The 27,397-nt window shown below is 37.0% G+C and overlaps 1 protein-coding gene across 2 annotated transcripts; it reads right to left on the bottom strand.

Moving 5' to 3' along the window:
• Positions 1–27,355, bottom strand: tmem242 (transmembrane protein 242). 2 transcript variants are annotated; one of them, XM_039748141.1, is made up of 5 exons: positions 27,179–27,355; positions 26,871–26,996; positions 17,297–17,397; positions 6,644–6,781; positions 1–1,978 (listed from the first exon to the last, which is right to left on the bottom strand). In XM_039748141.1, the coding sequence occupies exons 2-5, from the start codon at positions 26,944–26,946 to the stop codon at positions 1,865–1,867; spliced, it is 429 nt and encodes a 142-aa protein (XP_039604075.1). In that variant the 5' UTR covers positions 26,947–26,996; positions 27,179–27,355; the 3' UTR covers positions 1–1,864. The 2 variants fall into 2 exon arrangements, with proteins under 2 accessions (XP_039604075.1, XP_039604074.1); XM_039748140.1 differs by lacking the exon at positions 27,179–27,355 and having other exon boundaries at positions 26,871–27,168.
• Between the last annotated feature and the right edge of the window lie 42 nt (positions 27,356–27,397).

The following is a 27,397-nucleotide window of genomic DNA, read 5'->3' as shown; positions in this document are numbered from 1 at the left end:
TAATCACAGACAATTGTTTATTGAGATCCAATGTGTGATGTAAGTGTTCAGGAAAAATATTCAATTGAATGAATCATGGTTTCAAGCTGACAGATCACAAAAATAATAACTGAGTATGCTTTCTACAGTTTCCATGGAAGTGTTGCATATAAATTATAATAAAGTTTAGGTGGTGTCTCCAATTTCCACATGCTGAGAAACATGTCACCTTATAAGCTATAACCTATTGGATGCACTGAGAAACATTTTCCCACTTTTAGATAAACAATCATCAATCAATTTTTCTGTCACAGAATATTTACTTGACATTTTGCCATTATATATAAAATATGAATTTACTAAATAAATAACTTCAAATATATGTATTACAGCTGTCTAAAGTAATCTTTATTTTGCACACTGTAATCTTTGAAATAATAAGATTAATATATTTTATGTTAACAAGTAAACAGGAAAAAAATGTATTTAAATGTAATTTTGTAAGAAACCCTTAATGCTGTTACTGACCATGTTAAAGCAGTAAAAATGATGGGCATGACACGGTTACCTTCTTGGTTCATATTTGAACAAACTTGACAGTCTGGGGTTTATCAATATTTGTTCACTTTGTCAAATTTGTCTACTATAGCATTTCTTGAAAAGGTTCTTTATGATGGTAACAAACTTGTCAACACCTAAAAAATTAATATCTCATATAATAATTGTCAGGTCTACTGTCGCTGCTTTCTAAGCAGAACCTACTGTTTGGAAATATACCTGTGTATGAATGCAAACAAAAGTTTTAATACTGTAATCTATGGCTAAAATTCATTATATATAACCTTAAATGAATTTGTTCTACATCCAATGAATAATTAACAGAGGTTTATAGTGTCCAGGCAGTAAAAGACTCCATATCAATAGATGGATTGATCACAGACAACAGGTGCAATGTGAGTTTTTGTGATCAAATGTTCTTTTGGTTTTGTGAAAGTCAGAAATCTGTGGTAAATATTTCTTTCAAAGATGCCTAGATGTTTAATTTGCATATCCATTTATTGCATGCTTATGTTGCCTAATTAATGTCTCAACTAAATCACAGATTAAATTGTTCTGTTGTACTCTGTGCTTTTTCTTTTGATGCATTTTCTGGCCATTCCTTGTTAGTGACTACTGCAAACAGTGCTTCTCATTATTTGTAAGAGTCTCTTTATTGAAATCTTCAGCATGTGACTCAAAATTAAACAAAATTTTGAGAAATGCACCAGTGGTACAGTGTATTGTTTTCATTTGTCAGTAGCGGATATACACCTTGACATTCTAAATGTGCAAAATTATTATTTCAGAGATCATGTTTACTTGCAAATCACAGAATTATGCCAATTATCAAAGACTGACTGCCGAAAGGGATATTATAAAGAAATCACAGAAATTATCTTTGGCTGAAACAGTCATAAAAAGAGATCTGGGCTTTGCACACAAATTTACAACTAATAATACAGACACACTACAGTTAATTCATGTAATTTAATTTCCTTCATTCTAGAAGAAAAAAAAAACGCTAGAAGAAAATCTCCAAACTGGATGCAACAGAAGTGGTCGTTTGCAATATGTGTTATCCCGTTTATGATAAATCCATCATCAACGGGCAAGCATATTTATGTTAACTGCTCATTGCAAAGGCATTAAAACTGTTATTGGGATTTATGGTAACACATATTAACATTTTGAAAGCATTTTATTTAATCAAAAATGGCCTTAAAGTGAGCAGTACTATGCTTTAAAAGTTATCCCTCCAACAGGCTGAAGCATTTTAAATACAGTATGTCTAGTTTAGCTGACAAAAGTCCAAGTCAAAGTCACTATCATGGTCAGTGAATACCCGTCACTTTGATTTGAAAATGTTTTCCCAGCTGAATGGTTCACTGTTTGCTTGTAGTTCTGTGTTCCTTGGAATTGCTGGGAAGATTGACTGTAGTTTTTCTCCAAATTCTTTGAGCTAGAAAATAAAAATTTTTACAGTTGAAAATAATATTTGACATGAACAGAAACATTAAATGAATAAATAGCAGTTTTCAAATACCTCAAACTAAGTGCATGACATTTGGTTTAAGAAGATAAACATTTAGAAGTCCCTTTCATGTCAAAGCAAAAATCTAAGGATACACCAAAATAAAAATATCACTTTGGAATATGATTTTACAAGTATATTCAGTGTCAGGTGATATAGTCTGTAAAAACTCGAACTCATTCATTATTTGTAGCTGCCTAACCCAGGGTTACAAAAATAGGAACTGATCCTTGCGTAAAAAAGGAACTGACCCAAGACAGAGTACTAGTCTGTTGTGGGACACATCAGAAACATTCAAACTCACAATTACACAGATTAACGTAACTGACATATCTTTAGAATGTGAGCAGAAAAATCAGAGTACCTGAATTAAAAAGACACACATGCAAAAGCAGGACGTGCAAACTCCACAAAAGGCAGTGGAAAACAGAATCCAAGTTCAGTGTTCTGAAGCTTTCAGGCAGAGTTTCTAACCACTGCACTCTGTGACATCCTGATCATTACTTCAAACTTAATGCTATGATGGATCTCTACAGTAGTACAGCGCAAAAAAGTGAACTAAGCAAAATTTTATTTTAATATCTTTACAGTTCACCAACATCTAAAGCATAATATTCAGTATTAATTCAATTAGCTTCATATAAATACGTCAAAATATCAGAAAAGATAGAATAATAAAATCTGTAAAAGGGTAATGCTTTATCTGAAGGCAATGACAGTAACACTAGAATCCCTCAAGCCTACGAAAATATACGTAATGCTGGGCCACCTTAAATTCCCTCGCACCTCATCATCAGGGTCTTTGTTTTGTAAATGTGTCAATTAGCAGAAGCAGCAAACAGCCTGCTATTCCATGCCCCACTGAGGCAGCTGAAGCCAAGTCAGACGCAAAATTCTCTGAGCTGAAGCTCTTTATATGGGAGTTAGGTGTCTGGAATTGTAGAGGGTAAATAATATTGTGACAGAATAAAACTGAATAAAAAAAATAAAAAGCTAACTTTTACAAGCAGCAAAAATTTACACCGGGTGTTACAGGCTCAAATCAAATGTTTGTTTGTATTATATAACAGTAATAATAATAGCAACTCACTATTCAAAATTTTAGTGTTAAAATTTGACAAGTCAGATTCCAACTACCTAAAATGATGGGAGTTAAAACAGCTCAAATGAAGTCTTAATAAGTGTGTCCTTTGATTGATTTTGATGAAGTTGTGCATACTTATCTTAAAATGATTTCATGAAATTGAAGATAAGGGATAAAAACAGGAGTACTAGTTAAAAATGTAAATGGTTATTAATTAAATCAGTTTTATGTATTATTTCAAGAAGTCTTCATCTGACTAAAAAATGAGGAAAATCATTTTTGCGGCATCATTTGATAGTATTTTTTTCTTTCTTTAAATGTTACCACTTGATGGAAAAATATTATAGTCAATCGGAGCCGATTATGAGCTACTAAAATAATTTTCTCAATGCATGTGGGTGCTCTGGCCACCTATATTTCTTATTTCAGTCAATAAGATGAACACATGATGTGCTTGTTTATTGACCTGGAGCAGAACTTCTTTTCATATGTAGCTGCACTATTACTTTGCCGAATGAATGGTTACAATTGTGTTTGCAAATCCACAAACAGGCAGAAAGAAAAAAAAAATCTCGTAACACTGCAATGTTTTGGTCATTAAACACAGTACACAGGCTAAGCTGTGGTTTGTAATTGAACAAAGTGTTCCAAATTATTCTTATTTAATGAAATACTGTTTATGGAGACATTACCTTAAAAAAGAAGAGGATGTGGGTTTCTTAATATATATTTTATGGAAGTTAATTTTCCAGAACTTCCTTTCATAATAATTTCATGTGTTACATTATTTTATTTTTTTTTTTTTTTACTGTAGCCCATGATGCACATACAGTATAGCTTTAGCACTATTTTTTGGTTACAGTAGATGTGTTACTTGACAAGCAAGTTGCAACTCAAGTATCACACTATTTATTCATTGGCCTTTGTTGTCATAGCTTAAAAGTAGTGCAGCTAGTCACATGGGTGCATGTTCCTTTTGATTAGCATTAGTTTAGCATTGTTGTGCTGCACTCTTTGAGGTTGTGGGCAATCTTCAAGGTCTTCATTTGCATATTTCAACTTTGAATACATGGTTTTTGCAGGATGTGTATGATGAGGATGATCATTTAGTAGAGAAGGTAAGTGAGACCCAATGTATTTTTTCTACAGTACACAGTTCCAGCCGTCATGCAACAGAGATCATGATTAGAGTTCACATAGCTAGAGTCTCTGTCCTGGTGTACAAGTCACTGCACAAAATGTACTAGTCCATTTTTTTACTCAAATAACTGCCTTATTTTAGCTGTTATTATTTTGCTTGAATGAAGCAAATGTCCCCCACCCCTTTCAAATGTCCTGAATAAAATGCATCTGAATTTTTTTTTTTTTTTTTAAATTAAGTGGTAAAGGAGTGCTGGGAAAATATACAATTTATTGTCAAAATTTTAAATTAATCATAGTTCTATTTAGTTTTGTGACCAAAACCGATGACATTTACACTTTAAGGATTCTGTTTCTGCAAAACAAATGTGTGATTTTTTTCATTTTGGGCTACATGCCAATTCTCAACTAAACACGTAAGAATCTATACATCTGCATGATTTTTAATATAGGACTACCTGGTAATGTGAAGTTTGAATGGTGGCTAAAGGTACTGGCCCGTTAATTTTTATTTTGTTTCCCCATTGCAGGCCCAGGTTCTTGACACTCTCAACTGGATTAAGTGGGATTTATAATGAAATAATTAATGAATGATTACATTTTACTTGAGACACACTTTTAATGAAAAAACCTTCACAGAACATATTGTACATCAGAAAAGTAAACAGGTAAACATTAAATCTATATTAGGAATATAAAGAAAACTGTTAGTCTTCATCAACTTCTTGACAGCCAAAGCATTTCATCATTGTTTATTTTTCAGCATTGATTTAACATTTAACTTTTCAAAATCATTGGTGTTTTCTGAAATATAGGTTATTTTATCAGAATGATGGAGTAAGTTAATTTTTCCTAAGCATTTATTTTGATTTTATTTTGCAATTTTAGTAAGTGCCATAGTATCTAATAGGGTCTAATAGAGTCTGGCTCCAGACATCCAGTGGCAGGCCCCCCTGTGTCAGCTCCAGTCAGAAGACCCAAAGTCATAGTTCAGGGATCTGAATGTAGAGATGTGAAATGGAGAGTATTGACAGTTCTTGAAAATGGTGTGTTCAATGGGTCGCCAGGTCTAAAACAATAATTTAGTGGATAAGCATATGCTTGCGAATAAAGACGGATGTGGATGTTAACAATATATAAATACATAAATAATTGCAACTGTATTTTGCAAATAAATCTTAATATCATAAGTTAACAAGTGTACAACGTTAATAATAAAAAAGAGTTTATTGTTTCTACATTTGTACCATGGTTGAAATCCACTAAAAGCTGCTTACATTTCATGTGTGCTTCATGAAATTTACCATTTAGAAGAAGCAAAACCTCTAATTTAGTAAAACATGTGTTCTGTTTTTTTAAGGTCAGTTACAAAACAAAATTAAAGTGTAAACAGAAAACTTTATAGCATACTCTTCCTACTACCTTCTCTGTAAAAATATACTTTGCTCTCTTCTCTATTCACTGTTACTAACAAAACTACATATCAAGAATACAACCCTGTGGGACTGGAAATAGACTATGGCAGGAAACAATTAATTCTTCAGAAATGAAAGGAATATTACACCCCCAAAAAATATACACACACTGTACATACTCTAAGTAATAATCAAATTACTCACTGTAGGCGGTCTTATAATATTCATATATATCATGCCAGCATTTTTCTCATTTGTTTTGCATTGAAACCATATTTACCAGTTTTACAAAATTCTGCATGTGTCGATCTTTTTCGCTTTAGAAGGTGTACAATCATTGCCAATGACTGATTGTACACCAGTACAAATATGTAACAAAGGTCTTAAAACATATCCATCCATTTTCTTAACTTGATTATTGAGGGTAGAGTCCTGGGGAAACTGGAGCATGTCCCATCAATCATTGGGCACAAGGCAGGAATAAAATCTGAACAGAGCACAAGTTTATCACAGGGTGAACACTCACACACACACACTAAGGCCAATTTTTTAATGTCAATTCACCTAACCTGCTTATGTATGGACTGTAGGAGAAACCAGGGCACATAGAGGAAACCCACACGGGCATGGGGAGAATATCAAACTCCATGCAGTGAGCACCTTAAAACATATCAAATAGGTTATTATATATTTCATTATAGCAAAGTGTTATACATAAACAGTTTTGACAAAACTGGTAAATACATGGTTAATTGATATAACTGGTCCTCAGATCTCATAACAGGTCAAAATGAACTGTGTGTAAATTCCACCTTTGAATTGCATAATCACAGAGAGTTTTACAGGTTTATGGATGTTTTTTATTTCAGTACAGTATTGGAAGGAATTCTGGAAGAAAAAAAAATACAGTTTGTCAAAATAAGATAAGTAAGATTGCATTTTAAAAATACTTACACTGTGAACACCTAAAGCCTTCCAGACAGCAAAACTAATAAGGCCAACTCCACACCAGGCATAGAGGGACCCCCAGCCTAGAGCTCTTAAAGCTAATGCAGCTCCCGTCTCTGGAACAGCTGCTGTAGCAGTAATACCCTGGAAGTAAAAAAGCATGGAAATAATTTATAAACAAAATAAAATAAATATGAGTTTGATTAATGCATGTTAATGCAACAATGACTCACAACTAAGAATATAACAATTCTAAAAAAAATAACATATCATTGTCAAATACAATTAATCCAAATCATTGGCAACAAGGCAGGAACCAGTCCCGAACAGGGCACCAGTCCATTAGACATCTACCTAACAAACAAATCCACACTTCCACTTTTTAGAGTTGCCAATTAACCTAACCTGCCCAACTTTAGCAATATGTTACAGTAATAATAATAAATTTCCTTCTTATGTTTTGGAAAACCAAAAGTTTTAAGGATACTTTAAATATGGCAAGGATTACACATACATGTTTTAAAAGAACTTGCAGGTTTATTAGGTTGGTTATAGAACAGAAATGAAAAAAATGCAATACTGCCAATTTTTACACCTTGCCCTCAATAAACTTGAATAAAGCATTTTAAGATTCAACATAAATGTGCATCCAAATATACAAATATAGTACAATACATCTGAAACATACTGCATAGTAATGCTCAAAAGTCATACATAGCCTGCTGGAAAAAATTACAAACCTAGCTACCTGAAAAGTATACCTTTAATAATGGCTAAAAAAACAGTATAACTTAGATTAGAATAGATTAATCACAAACATTTATACAATAAAAATGCATTTTGTACAGCTACACAGACTGAAAAAATTGAAGCAATTCATATCAACACACTGCTGTTAACATTTTGTTTAACTTTGGCTGCTTGTTGTTCTTTTCCCTGTCAAGTTACACCAAATAGCCTCAATTATGCTGAAGGGCTCTAAGACTAGTCTTATCCTGTTAGTGTCCAATCTGCAGATTTACAAAACAAAGTGTGCCTAAATTGTGTTTGCAATGCATTTGGGGTTGTTATTTTTTTTGCTGAAAGATTAAGTTTATCCAGATTTTTTCCCCCCAGTGGTAAAGCATGATAAATTCAGATGTGCTTCTCAGCAGCCATCAATCCATTCATTTTGATCAGACCTCCTACATCTTTGGCTGAAATGTATTAGAGGCAATAATGTGCTTTGCAGAAGGCTGCAGACAAGTACCAATGTACTTTAATTCTGACATATTGACACCTCTGAAAACTACACTGTAAGTCTCAAATTTGGACCCTTTGCTCCATAAATGTTTTACCACTGGTTGTGGTTTCATGCTTTATTGCCTTTTGTGTACTGCGATTATTCTTTATTGTTGACTTTACACAAGATTTTTTAGATGTAGAATATCCTAGAAGACTATGGTCAAAGTGTGCACTGGTGTTGGATCAGTACTAAAATTTAGATTTTGGTGTTGATACCAGATTTCACACCTTAATACTGGTAACAAAACCCTTAACTTCCCAATCTAGACTCCAGCCTCCCGAATGTGCCATAAAATCATGTGCCTCCCTGCCTTGCATCACTCCATGTCAATTCAAGCAGCGGTTTCCCATGGATTTCTCTAGTGTGTCAAAAGGAAGTGGAAATTCCCCCGTGAAGTCTTTAGCATTGTAAAGCTTGAGTTGGTGGGCAGATGTCGGACCTAGTGCCAGTGGAGTATATAGGGTGTCGCCTAGATGAGGGTTCTCCATGGAGTCTTCAGCTCAGTGGAAAATAAACGAACAAATAGCTGAGCAGAAGGTCATTGAAAACTATAGTTTACTTCCAGTACTGAACATACCAAAATGCTGGTACAGTACCATTTTCAGAACTGTTTTTCAATACTTTTTCAGTTCTGGTATACAGTACTGCAAAACCTTATTGTACTGCTTGGCACAAGATGACTCTGCCAAACTGATTTTGATGTATTTCCTGGGATTTGAGCTGTATTAATTCTGACATTATTGTGTCACATATCCAGCTCAATTGCTCAAAGCCAATGATTTATAAACAAGCAAAGACAACAGATTAAAAGTGCTGCCCAGCACAAACACCAAAACTGTTACCTATGTGGAGTTTATGAACCAAGATACAGAGTTAACAGTCCATTGAAAATATTGTTATGGCTAGAAGAACCGTTTCAAAGGTGTACACGTCTGTCCAGTTTGACTAGTAAGAGGCAAGTTGCTGGTCATTGCAGATTCAAAGGTTTCCTTAGGTAAAAATAGTTACAAATATTAGCAGAATCTAACAAAATCTGGACAGGTGTAGCTTTTGAAACACGAGGTCTACATGGTGTATACCTATACTGTATTATGCTGCAGAAGAATAGATTTAATGACCCACAAATCACTGCAAAGAGTATTTCAACTGTTTCTTCATTTTCGCTGAACAAGTCAATAAAAATACAGAATGCAGTTAAAATATCTCTAGAAAATTTAGGTGATATGACATCTTTTGAGGTCTGGATATCAGAAGGTAAAACCACATCAGGTACAGTAATATTTTAGTTTACAGAACTCCCTCAAATGATAATGCTCTAAAGACATGTGGGACAATTGCTGCTGTGCTTCTGTCATTTATACAATGAGCAAGAATACCCATATAAAACCATCAAATCATAAAAAGAACATCAATGTCTAAAAACTCTACAAGTTCACTGTATTTGCAATTTATCATATATATGATGTTTACCACAACATCTGTAATCATTTAAATGGGTTACTTCTCCTGTGAGCCACAGGTGGCCACTGAAATTCTCAGCCCTCAAGCCGTTGCAACTCCATGCTTGAGGATCGTACATTGTTTGCAAGCATTTGGTTTTCAGTGTAAATTTCTGATTATTATGATAAACTGTTATGTTCAGGCATGTTTCCATAGTTCTAGTCAAACAGATCGGCTCTGGATGCTTAAAGAGCCACTTGTTTTTGTTCATAATTGAATTTCGCAACCTTTTATCTGATTTGGCTATAAATTATGATCACATAGTACTGATGGGGAATTTTAATGTACACATTGAAGTGGAAACTGCCACTTTTAGCAAATGTTTTTATTTTTTAAATTTATTAGGATTTTCTCAGATTGTCAAAGGTCCAACTTATAATCATAACCACACATTAGATTTAATTATAACTTACAAAGTTGAAATTCAAAATTTAAATATTACTCCATTAAATTATTCCCGATCACTAATTATATTTGATTTAGTCCTGCCCTTACCAACACACTCACAGATTAAAACAAAGACAGTGCAACATCTAGATTGTAATTCTGCTTCAAAATTTATAGATACTTTGAGTAAGTCGAGTGTAATTGTGGAAAACCATTTCGATCAGTTAACATCAAATGTAAATGTGAAAAACAATTTAGATCAGCTAACATCACATTATAATGTGACCCTGAGAGATGCTCTGGACATAATGGTTCCCCTTAAAACAAAAGTGATCAAAGCGCATAGAAACTCTCCCTGGTTTAATGAAAACATTCAAGCTCTTAAATTAGAGTATCGAAAACAGGAGTGCAGATGGAGAAAAACAAAGCTATAGGTCTTTCAAACTGCATGGACAGAGAGTGTTAAAAATATAAAAAAAGCTCTCTTTAAAGCACTCTCAGAATACTATTCTACAATAACAGATAGCAATAATAAAAATCTTCAGGTACTGTTTATAATTTGCTAAATTAACAAATGGAAATTCAGATCTACAGTGCAAAATACCAACAGATATTAGCAGTACAGACTTTATGAACTTCTTCAATGAGAAAATCCAAAATATAAGATCCCAGATCTCAGCATCACAGTACAAACCAAATACTAGCTTAGCAGACCCTGTCTCACATTGCATTCAGCACTTTAGTAATTTTAATCCTGTAACTGAGCAGGAAGTCTTAACTTTAATTCTAAAATGAAGCCTACTACTTGTTCCCTAGATCCAGTGCCAAAAAACTAGTAAAAGTGCAATGGATGTTCTTGCAGTGCCTATTCTAAACATTATCAATAGTTCATTATTGCATGGCACAGTACCTGATGCACTAAAAGTGTCAGTCATTAAACCATTACTTAAAAAGTCAGACCTAGACCCACACATACTAAATAATTATAGGCCTATTTCAAATTTACCTTTCTCTCTAAAATACTAGAAAAAGTAGTCGCCAATCAATTTATTTGAGAAATTCCAGTCTGGTTTCCCGCAATGGTCATAGTACAGAAACGGCACTAATGCGCATTGTAAACAACATTCTGATATCCTCTGATGAAGGAAATTCCACTGTAATTATGTTGTTAGACTTAAGCGCAGCATTTGACACCATTGACCATTCTATTTTACTGCACAGGCTAGAAAATGATGTTGGGCTTACAGGCACTGTGCTCGCTTGGTTTAGTTCTTATTTATCAAATCGATTCCAATATGTACAGAAATGTGCTGACAGTACTCCATCATTATACACAGAAGTGAGATATGGTGTCCCGCAGGGCTCAGTACTGGGACCTTTACTGTTTTCACTTTACATGCTTCCACTGGGATCTATCATTAGGAAACATAATGTTAATTTTCACTCGTATGCAGATGACACCCAGTTATACCTTTCATTTAGATCAAATGAAGTTTCTCCGATGTTGTCTTTAAATACGTGTGTTAGTGAATTAAAGTTGTGGATGCATGAGAACCATTTGTCTTTAAACACAGATAAAACAGAGATGTTAATTGTTGGAGGGAATGATGCTGATCACATCAATATTTTGTTTAACTCAGTTGGAATCCCATTATTTTACAGAATCAGGCTGCAATCTAGGAGTTATTTTTGACTCTAGCATATCATTTAAAGCACATATTACAAAATTGTCCAAATCATGTTTCTTCCATCTTAAAAATGTTGGGAAATTAAGGAGCTTTCTAAATAAACAGGATTCTGAAAAATTAATTCATGCATTTATTTCTAGTAGGATTGACTACTACAATGTGGTGTTCACTGGATGTTCAAACTGTTCTTTTTACAGCCTCCAGTTAATCCAAAATGCTGCTGCAAGAATTATTACAAGAACAAGAAAATATGAACACATAACTCCAGTTCTTAAATCCTTACACTGGCTCCCGGTTAAGTTTAGGGCAGATTTCAAAATCCTCCTTTTAACATATAAAGCATTAAATGGCCAAAGTCTGGCTTACTTGTCTGAACATATCATGACTTACAAAACAGAGCGCACATTAAGATCTCAAGATGCCGGTCTGCTTATGATAGATAGATACTTTATTAATCCCAAGGGGAAATTCACATAATCCAGCAGCAGTATACTGATACAAAGAAACAATATTAAATTAAATAGTAATAAAAATGAAAATAATTAAAATAAAATTAATGTTCGCATTCACTCCCCCGGGTGGAATTGAAGAGTCGCATAGTGTGGGGGAGGAACGATCTCCTCAGTCTGTCAGTGGAACAGGACAGTGACAAAAGTCTGTCACTGAAGCTACTCCTCTGCCTGGAGATGATCCTGTTAAGTGGATGCAGTGGATTCTTCATGATTGACAGGAGTTTGCTTAGTGCCCGTCGCTCTGCCACAGATGTTAAACTGTCCAACTTTAATCCTACAATGGAGCCTGCCTTCTTAACAAGTTTGTCCAGGCGTGAGGCGTCTTTCATCTTTATGCTGCCACCCCAGCACACCACCGTAGAAGAGGGCACTCGCCACAACCGTCTGGTAGAACATCTGCAGCATCTTACTGCAGATGTTGAAGGATGCCAACCTTCTCAGAAAGTATAGTCTGCTCTGAGCTTTCTTACATAGAGCATCAGTATTGGCAGTCCAGTCCAATTTGTCATCCAGCTGCACTCCCAGATATTTATAGGTCTGCACCCTCTGCACACAGTCACCTGATGATCACAGGGTCCAGGAGGGGCCTGGGCCTCCTAAAATCCACCACCAGCTCCTTGGTCTTGCTGGTGTTAAGGTGTAAGTGGTTTGAGTCGCACCATTTAACAAAGTCTTTGATTAACTTTCTGTACTCCTCCTCCTGCCCACTCCTGATGCAGCCCACAATAGCAGTGTCATCAGCGAACTTTTGCACGTGGCAGGACTCCGAGTCATATTGGAAGTCTGATGTATATAGACTGAACAGGACCGGAGAAAGTACAGTCCCCTGAGGTGCCCCTGTACTGCTGCACACAATGTCAGACCTGCAGTTCCCAAGACGCACATATTGAGGTCTGTCTGTAAGATAGTCCACAATCCATGCCACAAGGTGTGAATCTACTCCCATCTCAGTCAGCTTATCCCTAAGGAGCAGAGGTTGGATGGTGTTGAAGGTGCTAGAGAAGTCCAAAAACATAATTCTTACAGCACCACTGCCTCTGTCCAGGTGGGAGAGGGATCGATGAATCATGATCGATGATTCCAAGGATTAATACAATAACAGTGGGAGGTTGAGCTTTTAGTTACAGGGCCCCTAAACTGTGGAATGGTCTGTCTGCTACTATAAGAGATGTCCCTTTGGTCTCAGCTTTTAAATCCCGGCTGAAGACTCACTACTTCAGTTTAGTATATCCTGACTAGAGCTGCTGATTAACTGTACCCCTGATGGAGGATCGCAGGAATCGTGGGAAAGAGGGCCCTTTTATTGGACTGGCTGGCCCAGCGTTGTTTCAGCTGTGGAATGGCCAAATGCGGGAGGCAGCTTGATGGATGAGGTCTCCAGGACTCTAAACAAATCCAAATCATATTATGCAATATAATCTACTGTTAAATTTTGCTCCGTACTTGTAAAATTTTTATTTTTATACTGTATTGAGGATTTGTTCTGTTCTGTGTATTGTATTGACCGTCTTCTTTTTGACACCCACTGCATGCCCAACCTACCTGGAAAGTGGTCTCTCTTTGAACTGCCATCCCCCAAGGTTTCTTCCATTTTTCCCTATAAGGGTTTTTTTGGGAGTTTTTTCTTGTCTTCTTAGAGAGTCAAGGCTGGGGGACTGTCAAGAGGCAGGGCCTGTTAAAGCCATTGTGGCACTTCTTGTGTGATTTTGGGCTATACAAGAATAAATTGTATTGTATTGTATGGTATTGTTTTTAAATTTCTTCCAGACAATTAGAATAAAGTCAATGCAACTTCAGAAAAATGTCAGTAGGGGATGGTGCATGTCTTAAACTGGGTGTTTGATCATTTTATTAACCCTTCGCAACAAAATCATAGACTTGTCTTTTGATAAACAGAGCTCAAGGACTTCTGTTATCCGATTTTGTCTTTTGATGCCCTGCTGCATGCGTTATAGCGTAAATATGTAATGGTTATCTGAGACACTAGACTAACTGGTTATATAAAAGTTTCAGTGCGGTACTGCAATAGTTTGCACAGTATGTTTTTCAACATTACTACTGAAGAAAAAAAAAAGTGAAATTAAATACAATCTTCTTAATTTTGGTACTAAAATATGTAAAGGTGGTTTAGGTTCAGTATTACCTATACTTTACATCTCTTGGGGATCTGACTCCTTAAAATGCATTCAGCACTGCTGCCTATAATTAGTCATATGATGAGAGTGCCTGTAATTAGACAATGTGCACAGGTGCTTAGGAAATGTCTCTGGTTGGTTACAACACTCATTTGCTGTTTCAAGCATTTGTAGCTGGGAAGTCTCATTCTCTGACAGAGTGCAAGTACTAAATGTAACGCAGCAATTGCCACTTTCTACAATTACTGTATTGCTGCACCTGTAACCGTAATCATGACTAATATATGATTAATTGTGGAGCCCTAGTTTCAAGACTCTCTTGTTCTGTGAATATCTAATCTATAAGGACTTTGATAGGATCTTGTAACTAAACAAAGGTTAACTGGCTTTGTGTTCTGTTTGGTTTAAAGCTCTTCACTTATTATAATCAATTTTGTAAACTTCTCCTCAAACACTTCTTTCAAAACAGTCATCTAGACTGATGCTTACTCGATTATGTTGACTTCTTTTCTAAGTCATTTTGGATAAAAGTGTCTACTAAGTAAATAAATCTAAATGTAAACATGCAACCGACAACTATTAATTGATGTTATGCATTCATTACAGAGAAAGTGAACATAGTGTAAAATGAATTAACTACACAGATGTCAACATCTTGTGCTAAATTATATACAGAATATCAGCGGCAAAAAAACTACTAAGTTATTTTCCTTCTTGTGTTTCAATTTCTGAGCCAAAGCTGGACATGTAATATGTTTATCTTCAATACTTTTGAATAATTTAAGAATTACAAAGGAAACCAATATTACCCTACTTATGTTTATCGAGGTGCTTTTCAAAACTTGAGATGCGGACTACTTAACTGCTCCATGGATAGACCATTAAGCAGCATATTTTTTGTTTTACTTTTTATGGAAATTAAATATATATGAGTACTTTTATTCATCACACAAATGCTGTTTTCTTCATTTTGAAGTGTTTAAGCTATTTAAATAATTGCTTGGTGAAGTTAACATACGAGGAACTATCACTAAAATGGCTTTTCCTCTATCATATTTTGTGTATAACATACGAGGAACTATCACTAAAATGGCTTTTCCTCTATCATATTTTGTGTAGGGTCTGCAATTTTTACAGCATAGCAGCAATTCATTATTACTGATTCTAATAAAATTTCATGTTTAATCAGCTGGTGTTACATCACTTACTTTATCTAGTCATAAATGCTTATTCCGACAGGTGGTTCATTATTTTGTTAGTAATATCATGAATTAATGCATTTCATAATAATGCAGCTGCTACTGGAGCAGTACAAAATGAAATTCTGATGTTCTGATAATTTCTAGGCAAACCAAGTTGGTAGGAAGGCAAGTGTTAAGATCTGCACATAGTTGCGGGTTGCATTTATTTTGCTATACTCATGTTAATTTGATATTGCATTTATCAAGCATTTATTTTCATCCTCTTACAGCAAGGGTCCTTGATCCTATTATATTTCAATAAGAAATTTTTAAAGTCTTCTTCCACATATTATACACACCTGAGCAACTGAAATTATTTTGCTGTTTTAAAGAAAGTATACTGCTTGTTTTTATGCTAGTATAAAAACATTTCTTGAAATGCAACATAGGGCAGCACAGTGGTGCAGATGTTAGAGTCACTGGCTTTTGGATGCAGAATCCACTTAAAATTAAGGGGTTCACTTATTGTCTGTGTGAACTTTTTAACATTCTTCTGATGACTGCACTGGCTTTTCTTTAGCCCCATATTCTTAAAGACATGCAAGTTATGTTAACTGATGATTTCAAAAATTGGCCCCTTGTGAGAGTAGGTGTTCATGAGTTGACCCTGAAATGGGCCAGTGCCTTCTCCAGAGCTGGTTCCTGAACTGCGCCTGATGCCAGAATAGTCTCCTACTACAATGAAGTAGATTATTTAGTTTAGAGAATGTCACATTATACTAAACGTAAATTGTTATAGATAGAGATGTACTGGCTTACAGTGTATGGATTCATTTTTAAAATTTTAACAAGTTAGTATAGTAAAATTTCTTGTATGTACAACTAAAGTGAATTCAGCCCCTCACCTTTTCATGTCCTGGCTGTCTTGTACAAAGTTAAAGAAAGTACTGTAGTAGCTTGCCATCAGATTAACATACCAATCATATTAACTTTAACACAGTGGTGTACCATAATTGTTACCCCCAAAAAAGGTACTTATCTCTGCCATTGTTATTTTCAGAAAAGATGATTCTTTTTTTTCTGCACTGGATTAAGTACAGCTAAATATTGGTTATAGTCAATAATAACAATAATAAATAATGAGCGGTTTACTGGATGTTTCTCATCATATGGTGTTCTTGGTGAAGAGCCAGGCTTATGAAATGTGCTTTTAATGAGGTGATCCTTTAGTGCAAAACACTAAAGACACTGCTACAAAAATAGAAAACTTAAGTATTATAAATAACCTAATCATCCACAGCATTGTCCTTCAAAACACAAAAACTTTTTTCATAAGCATTGCTCTTTACAAATGACAAGACCACAACCAACCAAAGGCATTGCTGAAATGAGTTTCATTAAACAAAGACATCTTACATATCCAAGCATTTTTTCTTAAAATTTACACAAAAATATTTCAAAAATGCACTTTTGACAGTGAAGCTAATTAAGTTTCCAAAAGTCTTTGTATTGAAAAACAAATACAATATATAGACGGAAAATGTATCTAGAACATTCCAATGAATGTAACTGTGTTTAGAAGTCCTATGAGAACTCATTTGGATGATTCAAGTAGGATACAAAAGCTTGAAAACTGTTGTACTTTTTAATATCTAAAATCTTTTTCATTGCTTTCTTTCCTACTGACACAACTCATATGTCTGTTGTTAAACTGAAGCTAGAAGGTGCAAAAAATTTTCATTACAGCCTTTATTTCAATCGGCAGTAAACACAGCCTCTGCAATGTGAGGCAGAAAATGACTTAAGTGCATTTTTAGGATTTTTTTATGTTGCATAACTCCCTGATTTGTCCGAATATAGATTTTATAAGCATTAAAATAACTTTAAATCAATATTCTTAAACAACATTGTACAATTCTCTTTTTAGTCTCCCATTATTAACAAAACAACATCGAAACTAAACCAACAGACCTTGCTAAACCAGTTGGGGTTCTTCTTTTTAGCTACTGCAAGTGTTGTACCAAAGCCAGCTAGCATTCCTGCTGTGGCAACAGTGCCCAGGAAGATTCCACCTATTAAACAATAGAAAAATTTGCTTATTGACCACTTTTATATGAGGTGTTGCACCGCCAGGACACCACCATATTTCAAAATTGTTTCAGTATGTTGCAATAAACCCATAAGTCAACAAAAACCAATAACGCTAATTTTACATACCCATACTTAATCCCCGCATAAACAAGGAAATAAAAATGAAAAGCAGCCCTAAGGGTTGGATGCAAGCGCAATTAGAAATGGTGAGGAGGGCTAGTGGCAGTATATCATGAAAAAGTCAGTAGAAGATGTTAATTTCAGCAAAAAAACACCAATCTACTGTACAAAATGTAAGGTTTCTCTGTGTCTAGTGGTAAACAGAAATAGTGCACACATTAAAAAAAAGGGTTATAATGAAAACCTGCAGCCACGGTGGTCCTCCAGGACCGGACTTGGCGACCCCTGATATATAGCATGTATATCGTTGTGTGTATATTTTGTTTTCTTTCTAAAAAATAAAAAAAAAAGTGTAACTGCTGCTTCAATACCTGTTTTGAGAGATTATCTGTAAATGTTTCCAAAAAGAAGCAGACCTTGTGCCAAATAGTACAACTTTGCAATTCTAAGAGATATGAATTCTAAAATTGGTACAGTGATAGCTGACAGATTGAAGCACAAAAGAAAGTTGATTTCAGAATTTTGCATCATAAAACGTTTCAGTTATGTAATGTGTTTGGACAAATATCCCTACAAGGGTAAATTGTATTGTGCTTTATATAGTTGATATTGGTGTAAACATAGGTTTTTCATCACATACATACCTTCTTTTAAAATTTTGGAGTGTTGAACTCATTAATGTTCTGCCATTTACAGCTCCTTTATTACATAATTAGAATATTAGCTGTTTATCTTTGGGTATGTAATTTAGGCACAATAATGCCAAAAAAAAACCTTGGGACATAAGGGGTTAAAGAATATTTCTCATAATTGCATTTCTGTAACTACAGTCTGTGACATTTACATACAGTGGGTACGGAAAGTATTCAGACCCTCTTCAATTTTTCACTCTGTTATATTGCAGCCATTTGCTAAAATCATTTAAATTAATTTTTTTCCTCAATGTACACACAGCACCCCATATTGACAGACAAAAAAGCAATTTTTGAAATTGTTGCAGATTTATTAAAAAAGAAAAACTGAAATATCACATGGTCCGAAGTATTCAGACCCTTTGCTCAGTATGTAGTAGAAGCACCCTTTTGAGCTAATACAGCCATGAGTCTTCTTGGGAAAGTTTTTCACACCTGGATTTGGGGATCCTCTGCCATTCCTCCTTGCAGATCCTCTCCAGTTTTGTCAGGTTGGATGGTAAACGTTGGTGGACAGACATTTTTAGGTCTCTCCAGAGATGCTCAATTGGGTTTAAGTCAGGGCTCTGGCTGGGCCATTCAAGAACAGTCACAGAGTTGTTGTGAAGCCACTCCTTCGTTATTTTAGCTGTGTGCTTAGGGTCATTGTCCTGTTGGAAGGTAAACCTTCGGCCCAGTCTGAGGTCCTTAGCACTCTGGAGAAGGTTTTTGTCCAGGATATCCCTGTACTTGGCCGCATTCATCTTTCCCTCGACTGCAACCAGTCATACTGTCCCTGCAGCTGAAAAACACCCCCACAGCATGATGCTGCCACCGGCATGCTTCACTGTGGGGACTGTTTTGGACAAGTGATGAGCAGTGCCTGGTTGTCTCCACACATACTGCTTAGAATTAAGGCCAAAAAGTTCTATCTTGGTCTCATCAGACCAGAGAATCTTATTTCTCATCATCTCAGAGTCCTTCAGGTGTCTTTTAGCAAACTCCATGTGGGCTGTTATGTGTCTTGCACTGAGGAGAGGCTTCCGACAGGCCACTCTGCCATAAAGCCCTGACTGGTGGAGGGCTGCAGTGATGGTTGACTTTCTACAATTTTCTCCCATCTCCTGACTGCATCTCTGGAGCTCAGCCAAAGTGATCTTTGGATTCTTCTTTATCTCTCTCACCAAGGCTCTTCTCCCCGGTAGCTCAGTTTGGCTGGACGGCCAGCTCTAGAAAGGGTTCTGGTCGTCCCAAACGTCTTCCATTTAAGGATTATGGAGGCCACTGTGCTCTTGGGAACCTTAAGTGCAGCAGAAATTTTTTTGTAACCTTGGCCAGATCTGTGCCTTGCCACAATTCTGTCTCTGAGCTCTTCAGGCAGATCCTTTGACCTCATGATTCTCATTTACTCTGACATGCATTGTGAGCTGTAAGGTCTTATTTAGACAGGTGTGTGGCTTTCCTAATCAAGTCCAATCAGTATAATCAAACACAGCTGGACTCAAATCAAGGTGATCTCAAGGATGATCAGAAGAAATGGAAATCACCGGAGTTAAATATATGAGTGTCACAGCAAAGGGTCTGAATACTTAGGACCATGTGATATTTCAGTTTTTCTTTTTTAACAAATCTGCAACAATTTTAAAAATTATTTTTTGTCTGTCAATATGGGGTGCTGTGTGTACATTAATGAGGGAAAAAATAATTTAAATGATTTTAGAAAATGGCTGCAATATAACAAAGAGTGAAAAATTGAAGGGGGTTTGAATACTTTCCGTACCCACTGTATATCACACTACAGCTTACCACAACAAGAGTTCATAAAAATGAATAGTATTTCCATATTTATCCTATTTTCTCATTCCCCTTTTACGAGTGGACTGCATGGCTAACGTCTCAAATAACAGTATACTTAAACTTTTTGTTAAAATGTATTTGGATACACTTTTTTTTTTCTACAAATAACAAAAAGTATTAAAAAGTATATTCCAAACAATGAGTATTTTTGTTGGCAGTGATTATTTTGTGTTTTTTTGGATAACGAAGAAAATCAAATTGCTGATACAATGGGTGTCAACAACAGCAAGTTCCATTAAAAAAATCTCAAATTACTCATGTGTTACAATCAATGTATGATGTATTTAGTCATATGCTCTCAACGTACCAAGCGCATGTATTTTTGTTTGAAACATTGTTAAATAAGACTTTGCAGGAAATACTTTCCTGCAGAAGAGTGTTCAAATGAGACTGAGCTGGAAATAAAGACCCACTGGGTAATTGACAGATTAAAAAAAAAATCATTTTTGGGTGGAATATTTCTTTAGTGTCTAATTGTGCCCATAGACATGCCTCTTATCTGTCAAAACACTTGTTAACACTCTGCTACTCAGATGGATTCGATACCAGGTATTCACCTCTTTGGCTTGAACCAATAAAAGATCAACTTCTTTCTCGCTTGCTCATGCTGAAGCAAATACAGGACAGGGCATGGGCTTCTCTAGTCCTCTATCCTTGTTTGAAATTGGTTGATTTAAGCACACAAATTGTCAAACCTGCTTAATTTAATTACATTAGAGCAGCAGCACTAACTCACTAATCAGGTTGATGATCACTGTGTGTAGTATTCTTAAAGGGGTAGGCACACTTATTTTACACAGTTCACATCCAAGTCTATACAAAATGATATCACTTTTAGATAGATAGATACTTTATTAACCCCAAGTGGAAATTCACATAATCCAGCTGCAGTATACTGATACAAAAAAACAATATTAAATTGAAGAGTGATAAAAATGCATGTAAAAACAGACAATAACTTTGAATAATGTTAGCGTTTAACCCCCCGGGTGAAACTGAAGAGTCGCATAGTGTGGGGGAGGAACGATCTCCTCAGTCTGTCAGTGGAGCAGGACAGTGACAGCAGTCTGTCACTGAAGCTACTCGTCTGCCTGGAGATGACACTGTTCAGTGGATGCAGTGTGGTAGAGTGGGTCCACAGCTTGCTGAGCTCGTTTAGCAAAGGCCATTTTAAATAAATAATCACCGCTCTCGCGGCGGCTTAGCGAGGGGGCGTTCGTCCCGCGGCTTGCCATGGCCCATCAGCGGTGTGGGTATTTCTCACCGAGTGCACAGGTGAGGGACTGCCCACATCCGTGATTGTTCCGTGGCTAATTTGCTGCAGCTGCTATGGTCCTTCGTTGCTTAAATAGAAGCGCGAGTCAGTTGGAAGGGGGGAGGAAAAAAGAACGAGAGAGAAAAGGAAGAGGACGGAGGTTAGAGGGAGCAAGGAAGCAAGTCGGAGAGAGAGAGACAGAGACACGCGGAGCGTGTGGGCGAGCGAATGAGCGCTTGCGGGCAGTTGCGAGGAAGCTGGGTGTTTGGCCGACACCCAGGCATTTGAGTTGTTGTTGCTCCCGCTGAGCGACTACATAGCGGGAGTGACCAGGGGAAGGCGACGAACCGCAGAAGTCCGCGGAAAGCGGGAGGCTTGGTGGTTGGAGTCCCCAACGTGAGCGACCTGGCCGTTGGTGGAAACCAAGTCTCGGGGACTGGGATGAGTGCCAGACCGGAGCCAGGGATCGGGAGGTCTCCAGTCTCGGTAAGTGCCGAAAAGGGCAGCTGCAAGTGAGAGTGGCTCCCCTGTTGCGAAGCCGGGACAGGGAGAAGCAGGGGAGTCGCAAGTTAAAAGAAGCACCGGGATCGTTGTTGTTTTTAAAGACTGCTTCCTATTTATCTGAACGTTTTAACCTCGTTTTAAAGGATTGTTGTTTTTTCTATTGTTTTTACCTCCACATTTTTCTTTTACGGATTATTTATTTATTGAAGAACTTTGGCACTGCACTTTATTTGAACACTGTTTTGTTGACTGTTTTAATAAAAGCACTGTTTCACCTTTTTTACCATCCCCTTGCTTACTTGTTGCCTCCACTGACTAGCTCACTCGGTAACATTATCGACGGTGTTGGGTTCAAGTGCTTCCAAAAATCAGCAATGGGAGTGTGGAGCCAGAACCTGCATCGTCACATGCAGTGGATTCTCCATGATTGACAGGAGCTTGCTTAGCGCCCATCGCTCTGCCACAGATATTAAACTGTCCAGCTTCATTCCTACAATACAGCCTGCCTTCCTAACAAGTTTGTCCAGGTGTGAGGCGTCCATCTTTATGCTGCCTCCCCAGCACACCACCGCATAGAAGAGGGCACTCGCTAGTCGGCTCTGACCTTTCTTACACAGAGCATCAATATTGGCAGTCTAGTCCAATTTATCATCCAGCTGCACTCCCAAGAATTTATAGGTTTAAACCCTCTGCACACAGTCTCCTCTGATCATGGGGCCTGGGCCTTCTAAAATCCACTACCAGTTCCTTGGTCTTGCTGGTGTTCTGGTGTAAGTGGTTTGAGTCACACCAATTAACAAAGTCTTTGATTAGCTTCCTATACTCCTCCTCCTGCTCACTCCTAAATGCAGCCCTCAATAGCAGTGTCATCAGTGAACTTTTGCACATGGCAGGATTCCGAGTCGTATTAGAAGTCTGATGTATATAGGCTGAACAGGACCGGAGAAAGTACAGTCCCCTGCGGCACTCCTGTGTTGCTGACCACAATGTCAGACCTACATTTCCCAAGATACACATACTGAGGTCTGCCTGTAAGATAGTCCACGATCCATGCCACCAGGTGTGAATCTACTCCCATCTCTGTCAGCTTGTCCCTAAGGACCAGAGGTTGGATGGTGTTGAAGATGCTGGAGAAGTTCAAAAACATAATTCTTGCAGCACCACTGCCTCTGTCCAAGTGGGAGAGGGATCGGTGTAGCATATAGATGATGGCATCCTAAGCAACCACCTTCTCCTGGTATGCAAACTGCAGAGGATCGAGGGCGTGGCGGACCTGTGGCCTCAGGTGGTGAAGCAGCAGCCGCTCCAGGGTCTTCATCGCATGTGACGTCAGAGCAACAGGCCAGAAGTCGTTCAGCTCACTAGGACATGGTACCTTACGAACTGGGGTGATACAAGATCTTTTCTAAAGCCTCAGGACTCTCCTCTGTTCCAAGCTCAGGTTGACGATGCGCTGTAGAGGACTCCCCAGTTCCAGCGCACAGGCCTTCAGCAGTCGTAGCGATACTCCATCTGGACCCGCTGCTTTTCTGGCACGAAGTCTCCTCAGCTCTCTGCTCACCTGCGCTACTGTAATTGTGGGTTGTTATGTCTCTACTATGCTGGTATCATCAGAAGGATGATTGGAGGATGCAGTACTCCACGTTGAGAGTGGGTTAGGGTGGTCAAACCTGTTAAAGAAGTTCTTCATTTGGTTTGCTCTCTCCACGTCTCTCTCGATGGTGGCACCCCGCTTCTAGCTGCAGCCAGTGATGATCTTCATCTCATCCCACACTTCCTTCATGCTGTTATTCTGTAACTTCTGCTCCAGCTTTCTCTTGTACTGCTCCTTCGACGACCTGAGCTGGACTCGAAGTTCCTTCTGCACGCGCTCAAGCTGATCACCGCCTTTAAAAGCCCTTTTCTTCTGGTTCAAAAGGTCCTTGATGTCACTTGTAATCCATGGCTTGTTGTTAGCATAGCAGCGTACTGTTCTTACTGGAACTACAATGTCCATACAGAAGTTGATGTAATCAGTTGTGCAGTCAACAGCCTCTTCAATATTCTATGTGACAGGATATCCCAGTCAGTGGTTCCAAAGCAGTCTCTCAGAGCCTGCTCTGCCTTAGCCTCAAACTCTTGGTTTGTAGTGAGGCTGAAGCAGATCCAGGTTATGATCTGCTTTCCCAAGCGCAGGCAGTGGGGTGGCGCTTTAACGTTTGCATACAGTAGGTCAATAGTCCTATTTCCCTGGGTGTTACAGTCCACATACTGGGAGAAGGCAGGTAATGTTTTGTCCAGTGTCACTTGGTTAAAGTCACCAGCGATTAGCACAAGCGCCTCGGGGTGCTGCGTTTGTAACTTAGCAACTGCAGAACGGATGACGTCACTCACTATCTCGGCGTTTGCCCGAGGAGGTATGTAAACAATAACAACAATGACACTAAGATCTGAAAATGTTTTGATCAAGAATAGTTCCTACAGAACTTTATGGGAAGGAATAGCATAGTCAGGCTATAGTGCGCAAAAAAGCTAATTCTTTATACACTTGTTTGTTTGTTTGTGATGTTGCACATCTATTGGTAAAAGAGAAAAAGCATGTACCAATTCAAGTGTTTAAATGTCTTCACATGAAAATACAGAGCTTACCTGGTGGTAGTTTATATATACAGCATTAAGGAGTGTATGGTAGGAAAAGCATTTGCAGGTTTACTCTCTTGCATAATACTGCCATTAAACTGTTGGAGAACTTTCTTGCCATCTCAGAAGGGCACAAAACCGCTGTCAGAAGCAATTCAAGTATGTAACTATAAACTGCCTTAAAAATATAAGTATCTCATCCGGCAAAGTTATACTGTATAATAATAATTTGGAAGTAATGGCGCACTGTCCAATTATGTGTATGTACTGGTCATATCATATGTTTGTTGTTGCTACATACAGCGATAGTGAGGCTTTTTTAAATTAATCACATTTAATCATTTTCTCTCCATATACACTGCCAAATCTTCCAAAACATAAATCATACTACCAAAAGGATAGACACTTTGAGTTTGTTACCATCAGATGGCAGTTTCCTCTGAAATCCACCAAATACCAAGCTTTATTATACCTTCATTTGTTTTTACAAAAATGTTGCCATTAACAAGCAGGAATTTCATCGTACAATATGAACAAACCTCAGTCCCACTGTAAATGGTCATGTCTAAATTTCTTATGTTTGTCAACTGCCATTAAGTACAGGCAACAGCAGCTTGCATTTCTTTATTTAGCATTATACATCTACATGTTCAGTTTATGTTTAATGCAAAAAAAATTTCAATATAAAGTGAAAATTAAACAGCTTAGTTTAATATGATACTCATGTCACACATTTATATTTAATTAGTTTAACAACATTATAGGGATATCGTTTTTGGGGGTAAAAAAGCCATTTGAGAAGCAAAGGTTCCTATCAAGCCTCAGATCATTCCTCCTGGATTTCTATAATTTGAGACTCAGTTCAGTTTAAATTTGATGGTATTCATATACATATTCTGTATATGACTGTCTCTTCTACAAATATTTAAGAAATGCTGTAAAAGTAAATTGGCTGCAATATGAAATATACATGCATTAATTTTTATATTTTTTGTATGTACATATTTTGTTAGTATTGTATTAATGTTAAATGTTCTGAGGAGTCATTCAAGAGAATCTCACTGTACTCTGTACACATCAATAATAAAAAAACATAAAACATTTTGAAAAATATATCACATGCATAATCATATAAAAGTTCTAAAGAAGCATTAAGTTGCTATATTTCTGACGTACTTCAAAAAAGCCAGCATACAGGTGATCTCTGAAGTCCTCTCTGATATGGGACAGTTTTTGACTGCTACACGATTCTGCCCTAGATAAGTAGTTTAAGAAAATGGATGGATAACTGGCTGGCTGTAAAATGAGGGCAACTCATGCAACAAATTACAATGCCAGCTAAGTGACTTAAAACCATTTTTAAAAACTACATACTGTATTTAGAACTTTTGTCTGATTTTTCTGGCTTTCTGAAGATCAAAAGAAAACAAAGTGGGACCAGCCCTTATGATCCTTGAGCACCTAAGTGATTGGTCCATCATCTTGTTGGGTGCCCAGGAATGACTGCTATTAAAAGGCAGTGTGGTGTTGTGGTTAAGGCTTTCAAACCCTGAGGATGTAGGCTCAAATCCTGCTACTGACACTGTGCGACCAAGAGCAAGTCACTTGACCTGCCTTTGCTCTAATTGGAAAACCAAAAGAAATGTAACAAATTTTATAATATATGTTGTAAGTCACCTTAGATAAAGGCGTCAGCCAAATAAGTAAATGCAAAATAATCAAGTATGTAAGCATTATAATTCTGTAAAATAAAGTAAGGAGTAGGGAATGAAACTGGATTTCAGTGCTAAGGTTTGAGACACAGTAAATCCCCTTAAAATCACCTCATTTTTGTGGATTAGAACATGATCCTCCAACCTAATAATTTTAAATAAAGAGTTAAATATAACCTTTAATAACATAGTTTCAGCATTTTACAGCTTAAAACCTTTAATAATACAGTCTTAACATTTCCTGCCTTGTACCCTTAAATAATGCAGTGCTATCATTTTACGACGTTATTACCCTACTAAATCAAGTACCTGAACAAAGTGGGTGCAGACTGGAGTCTCAGAAAGGGGAGCATCAGATACCCAAACACTTTCATGTTCGTGCATAAAGTACTGTCCTGAATTACTAAAGTGATATTATTTGTACTCACTTTCTAGCGCCTAGTAAATAAACGCACTCAGCATTCAGGCATAAGCAAGTACGCCTGATTACTTTCTGTGAATTAATAATTCCTGCCAACATTTCACAGCAAAAGAAGATTAGGCTTTTTGACTGGTCCCTGTGTTAGTATATAGCGGGTTGGATGATGACTGCCTGACTGAACTGTGTAGGTATGAAAAACAGCCTGTGAACACAAGGAAAATCCGGAACAGAAGACTTTCTAATTAGGTGTACGATAATATGAACCATGTAAACAAAACCGTTTCAGATTTCATACCTTTCAAAAGAAATATTTTGTTCGCATGGTGATCTTTCAGAGCAAGTGCACGGTCGATATCTCCGCGCGTTTCCATGTTCTAGTCTCAAGGTCCCACTTTGAAAATTATCCGACTTCCAAACGTGTCTACAAATGGAAAGTGCCGAGAGGTACTCGTTATCAATGCAGCACTCAAATAGCATTAATACTTTCCATATGCAATATCGTTCGAATTTTTAAAAGTAAAACACGTTGATAGAAATAGCAGTTTAAGGTAATCAATTTACGGTAACAAAAAGACTGCTAAAATTGTACTCATATTAACTTACTCAGCTGATTCATTAAACAAGCTGCAATTTCGTGATACTCGTGCTCATTTTATGCTCTTGTAGATTGCTCGTTGTCCTTAAAAGGACAACATACTTTAACCAAACGAAGTTACAATTCATGCGACTTTGTTAGGCATGCCATCTTTATAGTTTTCACTGCAGCTGGTACTGAAACTGCTCATTTTGATAATGGAATGCCAAATCATAGTGCCGGTGACT

This window comes from Polypterus senegalus, chromosome 3 (assembly GCF_016835505.1).
Source record: "Polypterus senegalus isolate Bchr_013 chromosome 3, ASM1683550v1, whole genome shotgun sequence".
Classification (NCBI taxonomy): domain Eukaryota; kingdom Metazoa; phylum Chordata; class Cladistia; order Polypteriformes; family Polypteridae; genus Polypterus; species Polypterus senegalus.
Note: the sequence above shows the minus strand (reverse complement) of the source record. Positions and strands in the feature narration are given on the sequence as shown.